Source organism: Gymnoscopelus braueri (genome assembly GCF_963280865.1).
Source record: "Gymnoscopelus braueri genome assembly, chromosome: 9".
NCBI lineage: Eukaryota > Metazoa > Chordata > Actinopteri > Myctophiformes > Myctophidae > Gymnoscopelus > Gymnoscopelus braueri.
Window position 1 is genome coordinate 16,161,310 of NC_137610.1, and position 24,754 is coordinate 16,186,063.

Consider the following 24,754-nt stretch of genomic DNA (forward strand, 5'->3'; position numbering starts at 1 on the left):
AATAGAATATCTACGAGAGCTCGTAAATCTGCTATTTTTGGCGAAAATTCCCCCCCAGAATCAAGCAGCTGGGGTTCAAGTGGTTAAAGGGAACCTAAAAGCCCAAATAAAATTCCTATTTTGCAAAATGTCCTCAGAATTTGGTCCACAACACTGTGCAAACCCATCCACCACACCTGTTTACTTTGACCGGTGCATAATTAGGACAAATATTGTCTGGGATAAATAGATAGAAAAGAAAACCTCCATGATATCATAGATAGAATTCAAAGTAAGATTCTCATTGTGGTGTGGATGTTACATCATCATCCTTCTGCACAGGAATGCACTGCAATGGTGACGACGACAATACATTTTCTTTACTTTTCATCACATGCAACGTGCAACAAAGAGGAAGACCAGTATTGGAAGCAGAGAAGTTGATTAGCTTGTTAACCACTTAACCACGTTAACCTTAGTATTTAGCTCTATACGCCATCTCACTGCCGAAAATAGCCAATCTACAAGCTCACAACATGTCACAACACGTCACGTTGCAACGCGTTGTGAGCTTGTAGATCAGCTATTTTCACAGAATGTTCTTCCCAGAATATGTTCGCTAGGGTTCAAGTGGATAAATCCTATGTAGGCTACTGTACTTAGTTGACCACGCTACCCCATGCAGGGTTCTATATTAGGCCTGCTCCTTATTTCACTGTACACCAAATGTCTTTGCCGAAAATAGCCAGTCTTACAGGCTCACAATGCGTTACTTTGTGACACGTTATGAGCTTGTAGAGAAGCTCTTTTCGCTGAATGTTAGTTCCAGAATAGTAGGGACGCTAGGGTTCAAGTGGTCAATGACTACAGGCTAACTTAACTGTTGTCATGCAATGTAAACATTATACATCCACAGTCAACTTTGACTAGAGATCTTCCAGGAGCAACAAGACTATTGATGTGTAGCTGGTGTGCCTGGCTGATGTCTAGGGCTGTCACCATCATGACGTTTTACATAATTTACATAATTGCGGTTAACGATTTAAATGTGGTTTTGGCATTGAACCTTGGAACATTTAAATGAAAATGTCTGTTTGGCTTTTAGGCTTCGTAAGCAAAAGTTGCACAGGGCTGATATGACAAATAACATCAATATACAAAGAAATGACCGACATATTTAATAACATATTATACTTTTAAAAAATCATTTAAAATACTGTAGCTGAAATAGGCGATCTTCAAGCTCACAACGTGTCGCATTGCAACACTTTGTGAGCTTGTTGATCTGCTATGTCTACTTTTTTAATGTTTGAAAATGTATGAACAACATAGTAACGACAATTATGCAAAATAATTGCGATTATCTCAAATAATTGTGACTAGTGATGTCCATGGTTAGTCCATGGTTTGGCTTTCAGAAGGTGTACTTAATTTGTATGTATGTCTTAATTTGTCTTAATTTGTGATGAAACTCGAGTTACATAACAGTATACATAACAGTACTTTACATAAAGTATACATAACAGATCTGTTATGTATATTCCCCTTTTGGGGATCACCATGGCCACCTAGATTTTGACGGATTAGAGGTCCCGTGATCATCTTTAAGAAACATGCCATGAGCCCTATTGTTTTTATTCTCAATTGCAGTTTGTGTGCAAATGATTATGCATTTGAGACCACGGTTCCTATGGCAACCCTTATTTGCATCCTAAAGATGGTTGGAAGGAGGGGTAACTGTGGACAGCAGTAGTGTCACATCTCCCCTGGGTTTTTAGGCTTTTAACTACAACCCGAAGACAACCTATAATAGGGCTGCAACTATCGATTATTTTCTTAGCGATCGTTTCATCGATTACTTTTTCACTTAATCAAATAATTGAGAAGCAGGATTGTGCATCAACGAATTGATTAACCACTCAAGCGTTATTTTATACTTTGTCTCATGACAGTGTCGTCCACTAATAGTGAAAAGAGAAGATCTACAAGCTCGCAATGTGACACGTTGTGAGCTTTTAGATTGACTATTTTAACTTTTCTTCTTTTTGTATATACCGTTTGTTTTGAAGATTTTCATCTATAATGACACGCTCAAAATAGAGATTGATTATTAATGGGTTATTTTATGAAATGATCAATTATCTATTATTGTGTATAATCGATTTAATCGATTAGTTTGATTAACTGTTGCACCCGTCACTCCTATTAGCACATGGGTGCCTGTCTGTTTCTAGGTCATTTAAAGATTTTACTCTCGGCTTTTAAGGCACATCATGGTCTGGCCCCTAATTACATTTTGAGTTATTAACCTGCACTTAAACCCCAGCATCCATATTGTGGGGAAAACCTTCGCAGAAAATAACCAATCTGCAAGCTCACAATGTGTCGCGTTACGACGCATTGTTGAGCTTGTAGATTGGCTATTTTCAGCGAAGATATTTAATGTAGTGCGAAAACAGAAAAGGTACTAGCATAGAGCCCTGAGGGACTCCGGTCAACCAAATGCAGTGCAGGTTGTTCCAGAGTCAAGGTTGAATACTAAGGGTGTCTTTGCTGTCATGGCTCCTTGACACTGCAGTGACCTGCCTGAGGAGCTCAGGCTTCATCAAATGGCCCTTCCATAATTTAACATTTAGAAATGCTATTGTTTGATGCTTTCTCAATGCACTTTAGTTCTATATATACTATAGTAAAAAAAATGAATTTTTACCATTCATTTTTCACACAGCTAGTGACGGAAGTTACGTCACTGCAACAAAACACAAACAGCCAAATTACAGTAAGTGCTCTCTGCAATGTTGATTTATCACAGCTCCTGTCAGTGCCTTCTCAGCTCAGTCCAATCAGATATATATAAATGTAGAAATACAACATATAGGCTATATATTTTCCATTAAGCAATAAGCAGTCATTCAGTACATGGGTGACTCAGCTATAAACATATACAGCAACAGGCAACCAGATTAACATGCTTCATACCAACCCCTAACCCTGCTCTTTAACTACTTAAATCCTAGTCTTACTGAAACGTACCTGAGTTACAACTGTAGTCAGATTTTTTTTTTCTTCCATCTACACCAAATCTCTTTGCCAAAAATAGCAGATCTACAAGCTGAAAACGTGTTGTGTTGTGACCCATTTTGAGCTTGTAGATCTGCTATTTTTTTTACGAATGTTCCCCCCAGAATAGGCATGCTGGGGGTTCAAGTGCCTAAAAAGAGCAAGAAAACTACAACAACATGCATGGTTCCCTGGACAGAAATAGATTTTCTTTGACAGGAGGATGAATAGCTAATGAATGTGAAGATGGAAGAGTAGCCAGCCATGAATAATGATTAGGTGTAGGTCGACAGGCGCCTGTTGAACATTTTGCAGACCAAAGATTAGAGTAGTGATTCCTAACCTGTGGGCCAGGGTCCACTCGTGGGTCGTGCGGACATTACCCCCAAATAATTGGCAAAACACTAAGATTTTAAAAGATGATAATATCAAAACATTTATGTAACAAACGTCATGGTATTTTTTGTTTAAAACGTTGAAGAGAAGGGTTTTCATTGTGATACTGATACATAGGAACTTAAAGTACACTTAGTTAATTCCACTGATCCAAGCCTGAACACAATCGATTGATTGATCATGTCATTTCGGTCAATGGCTTCAGTAGTCAAACGAGGGATGAGGATATAACACCTGAGGTGACCTCGGCTTAAGGAATATCCTTCTTTAACACATGTTGGGTTTCCCAAGGTTTAGACTAAGTGGCTGTTGCTCCAGGCTATCACAAGGCACACAGTAAAATCACAGTTAGCTTAACCAGAGTGTGAAAAACATCCAAAATTGTTTCTCTGGCATTTAGCATGCACTAAAACCTCAGTAGTGTCATTTTGCTTGTCTTTGCAATGACAGAAACAAATTATATTCTAAATATTATCAATTCACATTATAATATGTGAATGATGTGGATGAGGAAACAGTGAGAAGGATGCTCACAGATATTGTTGACAATCAGAAGAGATTGTCGTCCACAACAACTTGTCTTCTTAATGAACGGAGCCTCAGAGCTTCAAGGATATGATGAAATTAAGCCATTTCTTTGCACAATAATGAGCATGATATTCATGAAGAAAATAACTAGTTCAGGCATGCTGTTTATGGTCAGTTTGTCTTGTAGTGAAGAACAGCAAAGGCAGAGTGGGCTGCAATAATCAAGTGTATAAAGACCCTGTAGCGGCAGCGGAACAAACCCGCCTCTAAACATGAATGTTTACTCGTTTGATCGGTCCCCCAGCATGTGAATTTCTGTTTTGACCGAGAAGGCCACTTCTTGCCGCTGATTCAGAGCAGTCAAGCAGTTTTTTAAGTCGAGTGCGAACTCTGCCCAGCCTTTCCTGTCCTACTATATGTTATGGTGTCTCTTGCCGTGCGATGGTGTCGTGTCGTCTACAAGCTCACACACAACGCATCGCATCAAGATGGGTTGTGAGCTTGTAGATTTGCTATTGCCTCTATTTTTGAACATTTATGACAATAATGACATGCTCAAAATAGGGACGCCAGGTTGAAAGTGGTTAAACCTAGCACCCGATGGCAAAACACCGGCTGTGACATTGATGGTTGCACTTCTGTGCTCAGAACTGGAAGTGCAACCTGCTTGAAAGTGTCAACCCATAAGTGCAGTGCAGAAGCCCTGTGAATCAGTGTGGATTTATCCTTTAAAATTCTGATAAGAAGCCTTAACCGCCTCACCAAACCACTAATCCCTCATTTAATGTCCTGGATTAAAATGACAGTGAGAGTGCCACAGGCCGCCATCAAAGTAAAAGGGATGTGGTGCTACAGTAAATTTATATGAGCAACATGCTCTCGAGTCTCGATGCTAGGTTAGATACCTGTAAAGTAGCAGGGAGTATGGTAGCTACTTGACAGTATCAGCTCCTGAAAGTACTTCCATTAAGCAGAGAATATGATTGTTCTCGTCCACCGTTACAGTTGAAGTCGGCTGAACAATTTTGAAAGGAGCAGTACCGAGGCTGTAGCTTCCTGGTGGCTAATGGATGTAAGACAGGCAACAGTCTCGACTGTACGTGCTGTGAGCAAAGTTGCTCTGACTTTGGTTTGATTGATTGATTGAATACTTTATTAGTAAAAAATTTAAACAGCAAGGAAGTACATTAAAACACTTGGGCTGAAAGGATAACACAGCAGACCTGTGGTGCGTCTTTCAGTGGATTTATATGTGATGATAAAACCAGGTAGGCTACAGTTATGGTTGAACAAAAGACAAAAACTTCTGAAGAAATGGGTTTCGTTCCGAAAAACTGACCATTTGCAGCAGCAGATTGCATGCTGTGTCTCAGTTGAGTCAGCAGCTCTGTGACAAATGTAAAGTACAATACTGTAAGTGAACAGTCTTCATTCCTGGGAGCACACACAAAAGCAGAGTGGCTCTGTGCCGAGCTTAGCTTAGCTCTTCAGCCTCCTTCCCTGACCTCTAAACAGAGGGGAAGGTTCAGGTATCTCATTGTCTCATCAGAGTCAGACTGCCTCTGACCAACATTCAACCACCCCTGCTCACCTCAGCTTGCCCCTTTTTTCTGCAAGTGAGTTGTATTTGGTCAGGTGTAAAATAGATAGATACTGTAGAGAGACAGACAGACAGACAGACAGACAGACAGACAGACAGACAGACAGACAGACAGACAGACAGACAGACAGACAGACATTTTAGCAAAATAAACCAGAACCTACACTACTAATGGCATGTTAGTATGGAATGCCGCTAGGCGTTATAGTCTATGTACAACAACTGAATGGGGTTCTATTGTTTGTCATTTATTTGTCAGGGAGTGTATTTTGGGCCTGTGAAAAACATTGGGCATACAATCAGCACAAAATACCATTAAATACGACACAGGGCGAGGCTTTAGCTCTTGTGGAGCAACACAGTCTACCCTATAAGACCCTGGTGAGTCCCTCTACAACTAAGAAAAAACCTAATAATAAATACATAGTTGGGGCAAAACACACACAACAGACACACACTTATCTGAAATGGAGTGAGGCAAGAAACAAAAAAGAGCCTACAGTATCTGTTCACGCCAGTGGAGTTGCTAGGTAACAGGTATTGCACATGTTATGTAATTCGGCCATGCCTCCAGCTTTCATCTCTGTTATGGTATTTCCTCATGGGAACCAGAGCATCCCAGGAACTGGGGAAGAGGAGGCCTCCCCTCAGCATGCCCCATCAGTACTGGCGGTAGTAAGGAATTGATGGATTCCTCCCCTGGTCCTCTGTGACATCCTGAGTGGTAATTTAACTCTGAGAGTGTGCAAATGAGAGGGTACATTTGTACACTCTCAGAGTTACAAATGGATAAATTAACATTGCGCATTTTTTGTGTGCACTTCTATGCCTTATGTGAGGGAGCCAAACATGTACAGTACACCGTAAAACCATCAGTGTTATTTTATCTCATAAAGTGTATGAATTGGCCCCAAACTGTCACAAAAGCACTTGAGTCACTTAGGGTAGACTCCATATATGGTACACATGTCTTGGTTACTAAGGTATTATAAACATAGGCCACTTATATGTGCAGTTTGATGGTATATGTGTGCCTTTTGTTGAATATTAGCCAATAATATAAACAGTAAAACACTGAGTGTTAGAGAGTGTACAGGGTTAGAAATGCATTATGCTTTCATTAACAATGGGGATTTTCTGTGTACACTACAGGCTAAGTGTGACATTTCCTCATTGTGTTTTTCAGTACTATTTCACAGTCAGCTTCTCTCACGAAAACCAGAAGGCACTTGAGTTACGCACAGAGGATGTAAAGGACTGTGACGAATGGGTGGCAGCAATCTCACATGCCAGGTAAGCTGACAATATGATGATTAACACATACAGGTGAACAGGTTATTTAGATTTAGATTGCTAGAGGTTCGGGCCACCGCCGATCCAACCAATATGTCTAAGTCATAGTGTCGGGAGTACCCGTTGTACCTGTCTGTCCGTGTTCCTTTGGTGCCTATATATGAAGATCCCTGATGTCTTCAGTATATGCCCATATATTGGAATGTCCATATATGGGCATATTGGTTGGATCGGCAGTTCTGGACAACTGGATATCAGAACTACTCGACGACGGGCACTCCCTTGAGTCCTTGCCGCAGCGTGTGCCGAGTTTGAAGTCGGTCGGTCCCATATATGCACATGACCATATATGGGCATAGCGGTCGGCTCTGTGGCTCCGGATCTCTGTATCTGTCAGTGCTTGTCCGTTTTATGCCCATATATGGAGATGTAATAAGTATATGCCCATATATGGGCATGCCCCCTTCTGTGGCCATATATGGAGCGGACTGATTTGTTTGCGCCTGATGCCATGACGACATATTTAGGTTAGGCAACACACTCCATATTTTGTCGTCGGTGCATTGGGAACTCCTTATATGGGTATGGCTGAGTCATGGTGTCAGAGGTAAAAAGATAGATGCAAGAAAACTGTCTTCCAGCCAGTTCTCAGGAGGTATTAACATACTCTACAATCATTCTACAATCTTTATTAGCTATAATAACTGTGTGCGTGTGCGTGTGCGTGTGCGTGTGCGTGTGTGTGTGTGTGTGTGTGTGTGTGTGTGTGTGTGTGTGACAACAGTTACAGGAACTTGGCCAATGAGCACGAGAGTCTCACGCAGAAGTATCTCCATCTACTTCAGATTGTGGAGACAGAGAAAACGGTCGCTAAGCAACTTCGACAACAGATAGAAGATGGGGAAATAGAGATTGAGAGGCTCAAATCAGAGGTAATAATCATAGTGATTATTTTACTCTCTACAGCAGTTGCTCTCAAACTTTGTCAGGTCACGGGCCCCCAAATTATTGTATTTGGCCACGGATCCCCATCTTAAAATATGTTATGCCAGAGACACCCCATACGAGATTTGTGTTGTTATTTTTCAAAAATGTTGAAGATGTTTTGAAAATGGCCGATTGTACAGTATATAGGGGTTAAAGTGGTTAAACTGGCTTTGATGCTATATTAACCAATTTAGCTGGGGACCCCCTGAAACCCTCTCAGGGACCCCTGAGGGTACCCAGACCCCACTTTGAGAATCACTGCTGTACAACATTTCGTTCAATATTCTTTATTGATACTGCACATGTTGGCAGTGTGTGGCCAGTCAAAGCGATACTAAGTTACTCAACACTACACTGTTAACCCATTCAATCTGGGCGGGAACGCATCTCTGTCATTTTAAGATTTCTTTGGCTGTTAAAAAATAGCAGATATACAAGCTCATAGCACGGCACCATGAGCTTGTAGATCTGCTATTTTTGAATAGCCAAATGTATAAAATGATGGTTATAGCTCAAATCTACAATGACACAGATGCGTTCCCGGATTGAATGGGTTAAATCATGAATGATAATTTGCCTCTGAGGGTGTACAAATGGAACCAAATGGGTCCAGACTTACATTAAAGGAGTAGTTCACCCAAAAAAATTACTTATTTTCTATCAATTACACACCCCATGAAGCCTTGAATTCATGGATATTATTATTTTTTTTGTCACATTCCTAAGCCAATAAATTTTACCAGGTCATCAACTGATTGGCTTAGGAATGCGACAAAAACAAAAACATCTCCATGAATTCAAGGCATTTAGTTTGGTGAACTACTCCTTTAACACACAGGATTTTTCTTTGTATGGAGCACTGTCTGAATGTGTACAGCGTACACATTTTTGAGCAACATGTACAATTTTGGTCCACCTCCAAAAAGACAAGACCTCATCATGCCCCGTGGAGATCTTTGGCCAAAGAAAGTGGTCAATAGTGTTTCCTGTGCTCTCAGTACTTTGGTCTGCATGCCAACTGCACAATGAACCTGCGGGGAAACAGGTGGATTGTTCTGCTTATTGTTTTTCACATTTGTCTCATACAGTATGTGATGATAGCTAGTGTGTGAATAAGAGCAGAGATATGATGGAGTTCCATCCTGTATGATTGTTGTTGTGCTGTATAGGAGCCGTCGTGCTCCACTTTACCTCTGTTCTCAGAACAATCCCTCCAATAGAAGCGATGTTCCCCCGCTGTATTATTCAGATCAAATAGTAATTTTACTTTAATGTGCAAATGTGATGCTTGAAATGAAATTGTGCTCTGAATATGCATGAACGGGGGCTTTATGCCGCCTCTCTCCTGCGAAACGCAAAGATAATTAACTCTCGCACTCTAAACAAAGTAAATGGAGACACTTTACCTTCAAACAGTTCAAGCCTGTTCCATGCGGTTCTTGTTCCAGTGTTTACATGGCACATGGTGAGATTACATTTATGACCAGTGTGAATAAACATCGGTGCAGACATATCAAACAAGCAGACAGTAGAAATGTTGTCAGCCTCACACAACAAAGCCCTGAGCGTATTGAACTCTGACAGTGTGAAAATTGACCCGTATGGGTCAATTTTTCACACTGTCAGAGTTAAATTAACAATCAGGATTTCACTGTGCACATTTCAGTGCTGTGACAGTGTTGACAGGCCCCCAAATGGTGTTTGTCTCAGTCACTTTGCTGACATGCTGGCAAGGAGACATGAGGAGGTGTGTGAATGACAGGGTCCGTTCTGTGGATGTGTACATGGCAGATTGCTGGGTTGCTCAAAGACAACGGGAAGATCCATACAGCAGATCCTACAGCAGCCCCCAGTGATGATGACGACTCAGAAATCAAGAAGATCAAAAAAGTAAGTACAGTAGATGTACTGTGAATGAAACGGTAGTTCTCCAGCCTTTTCATTTTGAGGGCCTCCAAATCGATACGTATTTGGCTGTGGACCCCAATTCGGAAATATTTTGTGCCAGGGACCCCTGTAAGAGAAGATGTACTGTATTTTTCAAATTCTTTTGAAAATCTGATGCATTGTGAACTTGTAGGTCAGCTATTTTTGAATAGCTGAAAAATAAAATATGACTCAACTTCAAGTGTTTAAACAGTTGCACATTTTGCTGGGGACTCCCTCAAGGACACCTTGGAGTCCTCGGATCCCACTTTTAGCACCAATATTATAAAAGCACGTGAAACATATTACAGTGATATACAGTAATTTAACCAATTAAGCCCTATTTCAAGTGTTGTGAGCTTGTAGACTGAAAGTTTTAGGCTGAAAGTGGTTAATGACTTTGGAAAACAATTACGTGCACAATAAATAAATAAATCCATTAACAGGAAAGTAGCATATGTTTCAGCTGTGAATAGACAATGACATGCATTGACACCAGCATAAATCAACACATTATTGCATACAACATTATTGTTATTAAAAACGTATTTTAATCTTAAATAAAAAAATTATATTCAGGAGTCACAGTAAGAACGTGGCCTCATTATAAACCCTTATCCAGTGGTGTAAAGTAACTAAGTACATTTACTCAAGTACTGTACTTAAGTACAATTTTTAGAAACTTTGACTTTACTGGAGCATTTCCAATTGTCTATACTTTTACTTCTAATCCACTACATCTCAGAGGCAAATATTGTACTTTTACTCCACTACAATTATTTGAAAACTTTAGTTACTAGTTACTTTGCAGGTATAAATGATTACATTATACAACATACATGAACCACTTTAGCCCTATTTTATACCTAGGCTATTTGAAAATAGCCGATCTACAAGCTCACAACACGTCGCATTCCGACGCGTTGTGAGCTTGTAGATCTGCTATTTTCAAACATTTTAGTACTTTTACTTTTGGTACTTTAAGTACATTTTGATACCAATACTTTTGTACTTTTACTCATTTACATTTTTAATTCCGGACTTTTACTTTGCAGTATTGATACTTTTGCTTAAGTAAAACCATTTGAGTACTTTTTCCACCACTGCCCTTATCCACCCACAGGTCCAGAGCTTCCTGCGAGGCTGGATCTGCCGGAGGAAGTGGAAGACCATCATCCAGGACTACATCCGCTCGCCACACGCCGAGAGCATGCGGAAGAGGAACCAGGTGGTGTTCAGCATGGTGGACTCGGAGGCCGAGTACGTCCAGCAGCTCCACATCCTGGTCAACAACTTCCTGAGGCCGCTCCGCATGGCGGCCAGCTCCAAGAAGCCCCCCATCACCCATGACGACGTCAGCAGCATATTTCTCAACAGGTGGGCGCCTCCATGAACTTGAAAAGCGAAATACAGTATATTACCTTCAGAAACGAACTCTCTGTTGTAGCCAGTAAAAGTTTTAAAGGTAAAAGTTTCAATACTGCAATGTAAAAGTCCGGAATTAAAAATGTACTTGAGTAAAGATACAAAAGTATTGGTATCAAAATGTACTTAAAGTACCAAAAGTAGACAGTACTCATTTATGCAGAATGTCCCATCTCACAAGTTTTCAAATGTGTGAAATGTCTAAAAATATTTTGAAAATAGCAGATCTACAAGGCAAGCTCACAAAGCGTCTCACCGCGACGAATTGTGAGCTTTCAGATCATCTATTTTCAAATGGCCGAAATGTATATAAGGCTGAACTGGTTAATGTATGTTTTGTAATAATAATCCAAATCTAAAAGTCACTAGTAACAAATAATTGTAGTCAAGAGTAAAGAGTAAAAGTACAATATTTGCCTCTGAGATGTAGTGGAGTAGAAGTAAAATTGGAAATACTTAAAAGTACCTGCAAATTCTACTTAAGTACAGTACTTGAGTAAATGTACTTTACACTACTTTATTGCTCAGCAGTAGACATTTTGGTGCTCGTTTGGGGGAACCTGGGTTCCAATCCTGACACAGATTGCAGCTTTAAGCCCTATATATTTTGTGGTATATTTTGTAGCAAGAAACATATCGACAATACAAGCAGATCGGCTATTTTGGTAATTTTTTTAAATGGTGAAATTCTTTGAAAACTTTCACAAGGTTAAAAGTGGTTAATGGATGAATAAGTCTGGTGGATTATGTAAGACTTGCATGAGAGATCATGTTGAAGTATCTCACGGCTACGTTCATTGTGTAATGAGCTGTTTGTGTGAGGTCATGTGAGGCTTGAGGCATCTGGATATTCACTAATATTTATTTATGCCCATATTCTCTTCTTATTTTCAGTGAAACGATCATGTTTTTGCATCAGATATTTTACCAGGGCCTAAAAGCAAGAATAGCCAGCTGGCCAACATTAGTCTTGGGTAAGCATCATTTCTTTCCTGAATTCACTGTAAAAACCCGGGTTTCATTTTAAATCTGAGAGGGTACAAATTGACATGTAACAGTCAGTTTTACACTCTCAGAGGTAAAATAATGGTGGTGACTTAAAGGTACAGTAAGTGATATTTTTTTGGAGTGTTTGTTCAGTAACAGGGATCTCACCATCTTGCCAGCCCTTTAATTAACAGAAAATAAATGTTCAGGTGGATAGCTAATTTCAGCCAATGAGGAGAGAGTACCCATTTATCAATGTTTTTTGTGTTCCAGTTCCAATTTTGTCTGCTCGCTTGTTTGTGTCATCCAGTATACTGTATGAGTTCTCGCTCCTGAATATGTATTTTCTGTTTACTAAAGAGCTGGATAGACAGCCCTGCCGCTGTAGTACTGTATATCACCTACTGTACTGCATCTTTAACCCATTAAGACCGGATTTTTAGATTTCTTTGGCTATTCAGAAACAGCAGATCTGCAAGCTCATAGCGCGGCACTGAGTGCCGCGTTATGAGCTTGTAGATCTGCTATTTTGAAAAAGCGTGAAAATGTGTGCAAATCTTTGACTATAAAATTGTCTTCTAAATCTTAACGGTTTTCTGAAAAAAACATATGTTGCTATAATCAGTGGTTCTCAAATTCTTTCATGTCAAGGACCACCCAAAATTATATCTATTTGGCTTTGGCTTTGAATAGCCAAAGTATAAAATATGGCAAAAGTGGTTACACAGATGCGTTCCCGGATTGAATGGGTTAAAGTGACTACACCATGCATTTGAACTTTTCCTTCTTTTGTGTGTGTTTTTGGTCTCCCCTACCTCTCTTATATCCCCAAAAATACCCCAGTTTGAGCACTCAGGCTTTCACAGCATATCTGGGGTTTTATGTAAATTGGTCTCAAAACAGGCCAAACTGATTTTCCCTCGCACGTGACGTCACAAGCGATACAATCCCTCCCGTTTTTCAGTTCCAACATACAAAATATATATATAAATATATATATTGTTTTCCTTCTTCTTCTTTTTTTTAAACTTTTTTTCCACACAGAACCAGGAGATAACATGCACTGGCTCAATAGTGCCACGTGCCAAATCAGGACAATGTGGTATTGCAGGTGAAAGGGCTTTATAAGCCAGAGAGAAGTTAGTTGGAATGAGTATATCTGAGGCTTGATTTAGGCTCAAACCTTTTGAAAAACGTTTGAGGGACATAAACAATATGATATCAAATATTAAATATTGTTTTTATATGCATGGTGTAGATCCTTTAATCTATAGTATTTCTCATTTATTGTACTTTCTGTAAATAATATAGTGTTATTATGATTATTACTATTAGTAGTAGCAGTAATAGTAGCGGCAGTAACAGTAATATTTTCATCTCGGGACACATGTTTTGGGCTCTTTCCCTTCACAGCCGACCTGTTTGACATTCTGCTGCCCATGCTGAACATCTACCAGGAGTTTGTAAGGAACCACCAGTACAGTCTGCAGATCCTAGCACACTGCAAGCAGAACCGTGACTTTGACAAGCTGTTGAAGCAGTATGAGGCCAAGCCTGACTGTGAGGAGAGGACCCTCGAGACCTTCCTCACCTACCCCATGTTCCAGGTTAGTGCTATCTCTCTGCTGGCTGCTGTCGTTGGACCCCAAACATTTGGCTCAAAAATTCTCCGATTCCCATTGCAGCTGGAGCCATGCCCATTTGTGTGACCAGCGAAGGTAGCCTGTGTTAATGCTTTTTATTATTTAAATATTTATAAAACCCACAGGCAGACCACTTTCAACCATGTCATTATAGGTGAATCATTTCAAAGATAGCTACAAGCTTAGAACTCGTCACATCGCTCTGCGTTGTGAGCCGGTAGATCAGATTGTGTGCGACACTGTCATACAAAGAAGTATAAAACAGGGCATTAATGTACGGAGAAAAAAAAACATAAAAAGATGACATTTTGGAGATACTAGGTTTCTGCCCGACAGTGACAATATCCACAAAAAGCAGTTGTTTGTATTTTGGCAAGGCATGCAGTTTCACTGCAGTCTGTGCTCTGCTGGGGTCTACTCTGTACTCTGCTGTGTTGATGATACATTTTTGCTGATGACTGTACATAGCACTCCCCACGGTCAGTGTGTGTGTGTGTGTGTGTGTGTGTGTGTGTGTGTGTGTGTGTGTGTGTGTGTGTGTGTGTGTGTGTGTGTGTGTGTGTGTGTGTGTGAGTGTGTGTGTGTGTGTGTGTGTGTGTGTGTGTGTGTGTGTGTGTGTGTGTGTGTGTGTGTGTGTGTGTGTGTGTGAGCGCTCCTCACTAGTGTGTTTGGATATGCATGTATGTACAGTATGCACAGCAAACGGGCTCAAGCGTACACTGTACGTATACATGTCGGTGTGTGTGTGTGTGTGTGTGTGTGTGTGTGTGTGTGTGTGTGTGTGTGTGTGTGTGTGTGTGTGTGTGTGTGTGTGTGTGTGTGTGTGTGTGTGTGTGTGTGTGTACACGGTTGTCTGCATTGACATACTAGTTTACCTACAGTATACAGTAGGCTACAGTATGCACGCGATGCAAGTCTTCATGTATGCATTATACATATTTTTACAGTATGTGTGTGTGTGTACTGTGGGTGACTCCCGTACTGCTCTCTTCTCTGTCTCTCCAGATCCCCCGTTACATCCTCACTCTTCACGAGCTGCTGGCCCACACGCCCCATGAACACGTAGAGAGGACCAGTCTGGACTATGCCAAGTCCAAGCTGGAAGAGCTCTCCAGGTACAGCCGGTCCAACACTGTGAAAAACCAAAGAGCACTTCATAGTGGAAAACAAACAAGCTGACCTCATCCTTAAAGCCTGAGTTATAATTGGTTGTGTGCGCCGAAAATAGCCGATCTACATGCTCAAAGCGCGTTGCTCTGCGATGTGTTTTGAGCTTGTGAATCTATTGTGAGCTTGTGAAGCTATTTTCGGCAACACGCATACTAAATATGCGGCGTAATGAAGTGAAGACCAAATACATCTTGCACATGCACACTATATCTGTAGCTTTTATCTGTGTCTCTCATCTAAACTGCATTTGTGATGATCATAGGGCATAGCAGTAAAACATTTGATTCTGTGTCAAATAATATTTTAATTCATTAAATATAGTTTATAATAATTAAATATTCAAATAGTTTTTGACACAGAATCAAATGTTTGATGGTCATGATGATTCACCAGGAGCCTAGATGGCTTGGTTTTTAGGCTTAAAAAATTGTATATATATTTTTTCTCTAAATCTCTAAATTAATGAAAATTAATGGGTTTTCTATCGGTGGCAACACAAAATGGCCGCCACTGCTATGCCCTATATACCATCCCATAATGGTCAAACGAGAGTAATCTAATGACCCCCCTCCCTGTAGAATCATGCACGACGAGGTGAGCGAGACGGAGAACATCAGGAAGAACCTGGCTATAGAGCGCATGATCGTGGAAGGCTGCGAGATCCTCCTTGACACCAGCCAGACGTTCGTAAGACAAGGTAAATCGCCCCTGTGGTTTCACTGTGTTGTTTCTGGCAAAGGGAGCCACAGATTCCCGAATCACGACAGCGGCAGATATCCTGTCCCTTAACCCGTTCAATCCGGGAACGCATCCGAGTCATTTTTAGATTTCTTTGGCTATTCAAAAATAGCAAATATACAAGCGCATAGCCCGGCAATGAGCTTGTAGATCTGTTATTTTTTTAAGAAATAAATTGTGAAAATGTGTGCAAATCTTTGAATATATATACACTTTTAACTAAAATCTTTGCTTCTGGGGGTCCCTGGAACAAAATATTTTGCGATAGGGGTCCGCGGCCAAATACATATCATTTTGGGTGGTCCTTGAAATGAAAAAATGGGAGAACCACTGATATATATTATATATATATATATATTTTATTACTGTTTTTTTTTTTTAACCAAATTTTTATCCCGTGATTTTGTAACCCTTTTTTTTCACCCGGTGCCAATTCTCTAAGTGATCCTGGTCGCTACACTCCCCCCACCAGCCTAGGGAGCCCAGGGCCGAGCTCATGCCTCCTTCAATGCATGAGAGCCAACTGACCTTCTTGTCACCTGACAGGGGGGGGAGTTTCCCTGGTTGGACGTAGCGTGTGGAAGGAACACGTTATTCCAACCAGTTCCCTTCCCCTCCATCAGGCGCCCCGGCTGTCATGGGGGAGGTGGTATAGCGACCAGGATTACTACATGTTTTTGTGAAGGTATTAACTACCCTAGGAGACATGGGGAGAACATGCAAACTCCACACAGAGTAGGCCCTTTCCCCAACCCCACCTATGGGCGCTGATGACGCGGAGGAGAAGCCACGCCCCCAGCGCCCACAGCGTCCCCGGCGGGAATCGAACCCAGGACCTTCTAGCTGTGAGGAGACAGCTATGGCGACAGCTATGGCGACAGCTATGGCGACAGCTATGAGCTTGTGGCGACAGCTATGAGCTTGTGTATCCGCTATTTTTGAATAGTCAAAGTATAAAATAATGGTTAAAGTGGTTACACTGATGCGTTCCCGGTTTGAATGGGTTAAAAGTACCGTATGAAGGCATGATCCATGCGTTCTAGTGGTAAACTGCTCTAGATTTGAAAAAGCATATCGGTAAGTCCACCCCCGAAAACAACAGCAGCACTTTATTTCCCAGTGTAATTACACTCTACCGAGGTGTATGTTGATGAGTCGGGGAATGTAAATGTCACCCATCCCCAACAGGCACTTACGGACAGTAAAAGCCAAAGAAAAATGGGTGGTTCTTTTAATCCTTTATAGTTCATCTGTATTACATTTTTATACTCATTCCATGTGAATGTTCATCAATTAATACATGAAGGAAGGCTCTGTCACAGCAGAACGTATGTCTCTCTCTTTCTCTCCTGCTTGGTCAATTATCTCCCCTCCCCCCTCTCTCTCTCTTATACTATGCATTACATTCTGTTCCCTCTCTTTCTCTCCTTCTATCAATCTTGCTATGTAACTATTTTTCACTGACCCTCCCCTCTACTTTCTATGTTTCTATTTCACACACACACACACACACACACACACACACACACACACACACACACACACACACACACACACACACACACACACACACACACACACACACACACACACACACACACACACACACACACACACACACACACACACACACACACACACACACACACACACACACACACACACACACACACACACACACACACAGGATCTCTCATCCAGGTGCCAATGACTGAGAAGGGCAAGGTCACCCGTGGGCGACTGGGCTCTCTGTCTCTTAAGAAAGAAGGAGAAAGGCAGTGCTTCCTCTTCTCCAAGCATTTAATCATCTGCACCCGGAGCTCTGGAGGAAAGCTCCATCTTGCCAAGGTGGGCCTGAGCTCTTGAGCTTGCACTTGAGCTGCATGTGAAGCTTTTCAAACCCCTAATGCTGGAGCCTCAGTGATTGTTAAAGCGAAAGCGAATGGATTATCTGCCAGGTGATAAACGCCAACAGGGTTGGAGAGGTCAGGGTTCTGTGTATAGCTGCGCACGTGCTGGCACGTGATGAACACATATAGGCACATGCTGTACACTTTTAAAGTACATTTCTTGATTTGAAATCCAATTTAACTGTGTCATGGACTGCTGTTTTGGAGCAATCCATGACACAGTTAAATTTTTGCTGCCCATTAGCTGCCACACCCAAGTGTACTGTACTCCAGACCACGTGGTTCTCAATGTGGGGTTTTGGGGACACCCAGGGTTCCTTGAGGGAGTTCCACAGGGGCCGAAGCAAAATGAGGAACAGCTGGCTATTTGAAACTACCCAATCTATAAGCACACATTTGTGTTCTTTAGATAGATCAGCTAGTTTTTTTTAAAATTAAGTTTAAGTCTTGACACATTTTGATAAATTTTCTCTTTTTGGGGTCCCTGGCACAAAATCTTTCAAATCATGTGTCCGCAGCCAAATGCATTATCATTTGGGTTACCTTGATATGAAAATGTTTGAGAACAACTGCTCCAGACAGTTAAATACATACTGCACTTTTGTGCTATAGCGATATTTAGCGGTGACAGGCGATTGAATAACAGGAGGCTGAATAAACACAGTGCTGAGAGTACTAAATGCATATTATGTATATGTGTTCTTGTCAGAATGGAGTGGTCTCCCTTATAGACTGCACTCTTCTGGAGGACCCCGAGGGAACAGATGACGAGTGTGAGTTCCTCAGTGTTTTATTTATACTGTACAGCAGCGACATGTGCAATGTGGTGTATAATGTATGATGATATTTCTGTGCTGTTATTTATTGATATTGTATCCCTTACTGCAGTGTTTCCCAAACACTGGGTTGGGGCCCATTTGTAGGTTGTGGACACATTTTTATGGGTTTTTATGGAGTAAATGTCCCCTTTTTTACCCTTGTAAACCGAAAACAAAAACGGAAAAAAAGGAAGAAATAGTGAAAATAGCTGATCTGTGAGCTTAGATCTGTATTTTCACTATTAAATAGGGCTTAAGTGGTTAATTCATAATGTATTTTGGGTCCCGGGGAAAATGATTACCTACAGTTGCAAAGTGATTGATAGGATAAAATGTAATCAAAGATATAGTTGGGTAGCAGGTACAGCAGCTAAAATAATTTCATAAAATGAATACACTTTTTTATTTTGCAGTGATTTGCAGGCAATATAGAATACCAGATGGATTTTTGCATACATACTGGAGTATTTGTACTATTTGTACTAATAAATGTCTTGTAGGGTTGGGCAATATTATATCAGTATCGTGATATGAGACTAGATATCCTCTGGACTAGATATCCTCTTTTTCTTTAAATATATTTGTATTTCATTTTGTGGGAGAGAAAGAACAGGTACAGGCACACACAAAGAAAAATAATAACACATTGATTGATATTCAAAATCAATACAAATGTATACCTGTTAGCTGCCACTGGCTAAGGCACAAAAAGGCAAAAGAAAATAACAAACAACTCAGTTACACCAATCCAACACATAAACATGCATATGTGGGGAAATATTTTGCAGCTGTGCTCCCTGCCAGACAGAAACGTCTCTGAGCTGTACTTGAAGTTAAAGAATTATCATCATTAAGGAGCAACAATTTTGGACAACAGGGAATATGTATTTGTAATACTTCAGATAGGTACTTAATCTGTTCCCAAAAACTTTTGACTGTGGGGCAGTCCCACATCATATGTATAAAAGTACCAGTTGCATTTAAAGAATAGAGTGAGCAGTTTGGTGATAAGTTTCATTCTATAACTTTTCTGAGGGGTTAAATATGTTTTATGGACAAAATTTAAATGGATCTGCTGATGATATGGGTTTTGGGATGCCATGATAATGTTTCCCAAAACTTTGGTCCAATTAATAAATTGATGTTCATGTTTTTGGTTATTGTAGTATTGTGATTGTGAGGCATAAGTGTTGTCTTTTCCTGCTTTTAATAACTAATAAAAAAGAAAGAAAGAAAAGCCATTGTTTATACTTGATCAGAAATAGTAAAAAAAAAAACTACAAGACATCTCATCGGGACACGTGGTGAGCTTGTAGATCCGCTATTTTCGTAAAATAGAAATTATATTGTCACAACACGATAGAGAAATAAGAGATATTTTGTCAAACAATATTGTGATATTTGATTTGTACGTGTCTTGTATTTGTAGAATTTCAAACTGTATGTGTGTGTTTGCCTCTTAGCCAAATCAGACAAGATGGGCCAAGACATGGAGCACCTGGATTTCAAGATAGTGGTGGAGCCCAAAGACAGCCCGTCATTCACCGTGATCCTTGTGCCCTCCTCCAGGCAGGAGAAGTCAGCATGGACCAGTGACATCAGCCAGGCATGTCAGCATGCATCACCATCTCCCGCACTCTGATACAAGGCTATAGGCTTAGCCATGTGAAGCATAGGGTCCCTATTCTTGGGGGGACATTTGGTGAAAATAGCTGATCTACAAGCAACGCGTTGTGACACGTTGAGAGCTTGTAGATCAGCTATTTTCCTACGGAGATACAAATTTTGTGAGTGAAACAGGAGGGGGCCTAGTATAGAGCCTTGGTAATCCGGTCCAGTATACGGGGTCTAAGTGTTTAAGATTTCTGCAGTGAGAGTATACAATACTGCACTCCAACAGAACCCCCTAAAGTGGTTTCTGTGTCTCTGTATCGTTCTTATAGTGTGTGGATAACATCCGCTGCAATGGACTGATGATGAACGCCTTCGAAGATAACTCTAAAGTCACGGTGCCGCAGATGATCAAGTAAGCCTCATTTTTAAATGAGTGTGTTTCTCCCTCTTTTCGTACTTAGCAACATGAACCCTAGAATCCTGATTCTGGTTATGTCATAATAGTCGAACGTTCGGCCAAAACCGGCCAGAAATAACCAATCTCCAAGCTCACAAAGCGTCTCAACATGACGCATAGTGAGCTTGTAGCCGCTATTTGACGTACAACAAGTATATAGAATTTAAGTGGTTTTAACACGTCGATCTTGTCATACGCGCAGATCGGACTCGAGCCTGTACTGTGACGACGTGGACATCCGCTTCAGTAAGATGATGAATTCCTGCAAGGTGCTGCAGATTCGCTATGCCAGTGTGGAACGCCTCCTGGAGAGGCTGACTGACCTGCGCTTCCTGTCCATCGACTTCCTCAACACTTTCCTCCACTCGTACCGCGTCTTCACCAGTGCCGATGTCGTGTTGGACAAACTCATCACCATCTACAAGAAGCCCATCAGCGCCATCCCCGCACGGTGAGTTGCATTATCTCAGACGGAGTTGGACGCATGCTTCATAAATATCTGCTTTGATTGTTGGTCCATGACTGTAGTCAGGCAGGTGACAATTATGTAGGAATGATGTTAATGCCCTTTGACATCGTAATGTCCCTGTGAATTGGCCAGTTTCAGTTTTAGGCCTACAGTACGTACTGTTATGCTTCTCTAATTCTTTTATGCTTCCCTAATCCTAGTTATGTTTTATTGTGTGTGCTTGTGTTTGCATGATGTGTGAGTGACGTACAGTAGATGGAGGTTTGGGGCCTTCAATCTGTGAATGAATCAACTACTGGCCTACATGCCGTAAATGGGACCTTTAGCCACAGTAGGATTCCCTTTAAAGGGATAGTTCACCCCCCAAAATACATTTTTCTATCGATTACTCACGATTGTCTCCTACCGGCAGCAGCTCCGGTAGGAGACACAAAGAGTTAACTTTGAGTCTCCTACCGGATACTCTGCCAGGATGTTATTTTTTGGGTGAATTATCCCTTTAAGGATCAGTCATAAGCATCAAATACTGGACTGGACTAATGCTTGCAGGCTTGCAGGTTACTTTAACCCAACCGCCAAAGGGTGAAAATAACTGGAGGGTTTAAATCAGTGTGTGTACTTAGTGGCTGCAAGTATGTACATCATGGTGTGTGTGCATGCGTGTGTGTGTGTGTATGTGCGTTTGGTAGGAGAAGACAGTCTCAGCAGGGCTGTGTTGGTCTGTGTTGCTCCGTGGCAACAGCCCTCCATGCAGGAGGAGGACCACGCCCCTGTTCACCACTCACCCCCCTCTCTCTCCCCGCCTTGTCAGCCAGCAGAGGGTCTATAGAGTGAAATATGGATGGTGCGTTTGTGTCGTGGGGCTGACCAGAGCCCCTCCACAGGCGAGAGAGAGAGAGAGAGAGAGAGCCCCCCCCCCCCCCCCAGACTTAGATCAGGGAGATCTCCACATGCCCACACCCTGCAGCATCTTATCCCACTGTGAACCGCCTCCACTTGGCTGCCTGTGTCAGCAGTGGCCGCGCACACTATCACTCACTGTGCTATTTATGGGAACCCGTGAGGTCGCCAGGAGGGTGGCAGCGAGTGGGAGAGGTTTTTCTGCAACACTGCAGCCTGTGCGCTGTTTCAGAAAAAGACAAGATGCGGCTGTGAAGGCACTCCTTGTTGTTGCCGTGTCTGAAGTGGCTCGTGTTAATTATTTAGGGAGCTTTGTATATTTAGCTAAGCTCTTTTTTGCTAAGGAGTGTGTTAAAAAACATACAGTAATGTGTTCGCAAAGTACACAGATGAAATAGCTAAGAATTCTCATTTATGTGTCCTAAATTCCAAATGTGTTTATCCTCCCTCTGTGCAGGTCCCTGGAGCTATTTTTTGCCAGCAGTCAGAACAACAAACTTCTATATGGAGAGGCTCCAAAGTCTCCCAGGGCCAGCCGAAAGTTCTCCTCCCCTCCTCCCCTGGCCATCGCCAAGACGTCGTCCCCCAACCGCCGGCGCAAGCTCTCGCTCAACATTCCCATCATCACAGGGGGCAAGGCTCTTGACCTAGCCGCCCTAAGCTGCTCCTCCTCTAACGGCTATGCAAGCATGTCCGGGTCCCCATTCACCAAGACCAACCTGGACATCAACAAACTCTACGTGTCTAGCACCATCACCAGCAAGATCCCAGATGAGGCCGAGGACAAGTCAGACAAACCAGAGGAGCCCTCTGTGTCCACAACAAACAAACAGGGTACAGCATGTCCTGTCAAGCTAGGTCTGTGTCTTTGACTATCTGGAATGCTTGTTTATTGTGTGTTTACTAAGATGTCCCCCCCCTCCACACCCCAGATCTCTCCGTGCGGGAAGAGAGTGACCATGACCAAAACCAGAGCGATGATGCAGACCCAGAAACCTCTCCCATCAAGTCACCAACCACCCCCAAAAACATCAAGTGCAAAAACTCCTCAGGTAGGCCTACTGTAGGCTACACTGTGTTCCAGACAGCACAGTAGCATCATTATGGCTCAGTGGTGTGGTGCACAAGCACCTGGAGCCCACACTGGCACGCCACCTGTATTTAATTTCCTGGCCAATGTCATAATATTTATCAATGAGCATTTGACTGATGGAACAGAATCCGCATTAAGAAAACAAAGTGGTATCCGTTTTTAAAATACTCGTACAGATGGACTGTTAGATAATACATAGCATCGCTTAGACACATTCCTCTGTCATGAAAGACAAAGTCTTGTATCTGCCATAAGGCATACTGTATAAAATGTAAATTGGTGGATGATTATGTGGGGAAAGCCAGTGCCTGGCATGAGTAGGTGTTAGGGAAGCTTGTGTCATAGCAACTACATCAGCAGCGTGATTTCCCTTCCGCCCCCAACACTGAGCTTGTTTTCAGTGTGGCTAAGATTCTGTCAAATGTAATAGTATTTGAAAGCTAAAAAGGACATGGAATTGTATGTATGAACTGCAACAACAGTTATATCTCATATTGTAGGCCTAACTGTCCGTCTCAGTTCCTTATAATGTCTCTGTGCTCTCAGGGTTTAAACACGGCAGACTGCAGCAAAGCTGTTGATTCCTCCATTATGCTGATATTTGGTGGCTATATTTAGCAACAACCATCTTGAATATCAAAGCCTTTTGTAAAGAAAATTATATAGGGAGGGTGTACTGTGATGCTATGCCACCCCCTACTGGAGGAATGGGAAAGGACAAAAATACTGTGCATCACTGAATTATACTGACCTAGAAGGAACCCAAACTTCACCGTTTAGCTAATAATTATTTCTAGAAATAATAAACATATTTGCTCAAAGCTACTTTCAATCTCACCAATATAGCAACAAAACAGCTCTATTATTGTGTCTATAACTTTGCTTCTCTGTAGAATTCTCCCTGTTCTCCTACAACAATGGCATGGTGATGTCCTCATGTAGAGAGCTGGACAACAACCGCCCTTCCCTGTCTGCAGCCTCTGCCTTTGCCATAGCTACAGCAGGAGCCAATGAGGGCACGCCTACTAAGGAGAAGTATCGGCGCATGTCCCTGGCCAGCACAGGTACACCAACAAAACATCCAATGAGGACTCAAACTTTAGCTTTAGTAAAAAAGCAAGACTGTAAAAACCACATCACTACAGAAACACTGATAGATTGTCATTTTCGGACTTCAAATAAATATACACCGTTGATGAACTGGTGGCTGAAACTCAACTGAAACCTTTTCTCCAGGTTTCCCAACAGACCAGAGAAATGGAGACAAAGAGTTTATCATCAGAAGAGCAGCGACCAACAGAGTTCTAAATGTTCTTAGGCACTGGGTGTCCAAACACTCTCCGGTAATACTTTCCATTACACTGCATCATATTATATTAAAATTGGCCAGCAGGCCGGCGGACCACGCTATGTCACTATGACATGGCACATGCCTGGCGTAGAACGCGCCTTCCTTCTTAAATACATATCTTGGTTCTCTTGACAAAAATAAATGGGATCTTTGCACTGGATTTTTGATTATAAGCTCTGTTCATGATAATTACTGGATACATTTTGTTCCACAAAATGTATACAGTAAGTATCAGACAAACACCTATTTTATGATTTTTTAAGCTATTTCTATGTCGTATTTTATGTACACATACAAAATGTGTACAAAAACCCACAAAAAAAACCCATAGACTTTGAGAAAGAGAACTAGGAAGTGCAAATAGAAAATATGGGGTTACAACCTTTTTTGTGAACCAACTGCTTGTGTGC

At 41.6% G+C, this 24,754-nt stretch overlaps 1 protein-coding gene across 3 annotated transcripts in view; it reads left to right on the forward strand.

Moving 5' to 3' along the window:
• rasgrf1 (Ras protein specific guanine nucleotide releasing factor 1) overlaps positions 1–24,754 on the forward strand; it is a gene marked incomplete at its 5' end in the record, with an annotated part of 30,103 nt that overhangs the window by 2,615 nt on the left and 2,734 nt on the right. Inside the window, 17 exons of one of the 3 annotated variants that reach the window (XM_080437723.1) lie at positions 6,750–6,856; positions 7,641–7,788; positions 9,635–9,733; positions 10,893–11,146; positions 12,089–12,168; positions 13,595–13,788; positions 14,830–14,939; positions 15,573–15,691; positions 17,420–17,580; positions 18,352–18,415; positions 19,924–20,066; positions 20,404–20,486; positions 20,734–20,982; positions 22,358–22,734; positions 22,833–22,952; positions 23,887–24,057; positions 24,230–24,336. In XM_080437723.1, coding sequence (XP_080293849.1) covers positions 6,750–6,856; positions 7,641–7,788; positions 9,635–9,733; positions 10,893–11,146; positions 12,089–12,168; positions 13,595–13,788; positions 14,830–14,939; positions 15,573–15,691; positions 17,420–17,580; positions 18,352–18,415; positions 19,924–20,066; positions 20,404–20,486; positions 20,734–20,982; positions 22,358–22,734; positions 22,833–22,952; positions 23,887–24,057; positions 24,230–24,336 — 2,586 coding nt within the window. Of the gene's footprint in view, positions 1–6,749; positions 6,857–7,640; positions 7,789–9,634; positions 9,734–10,892; positions 11,147–12,088; positions 12,169–13,594; positions 13,789–14,829; positions 14,940–15,572; positions 15,692–17,419; positions 17,581–18,351; positions 18,416–19,923; positions 20,067–20,403; positions 20,487–20,703; positions 20,983–22,357; positions 22,735–22,832; positions 22,953–23,886; positions 24,058–24,229; positions 24,337–24,754 lie in introns of all 3 variants that reach the window. The other 2 variants (XM_080437724.1, XM_080437725.1) reach the window with 2 other exon arrangements.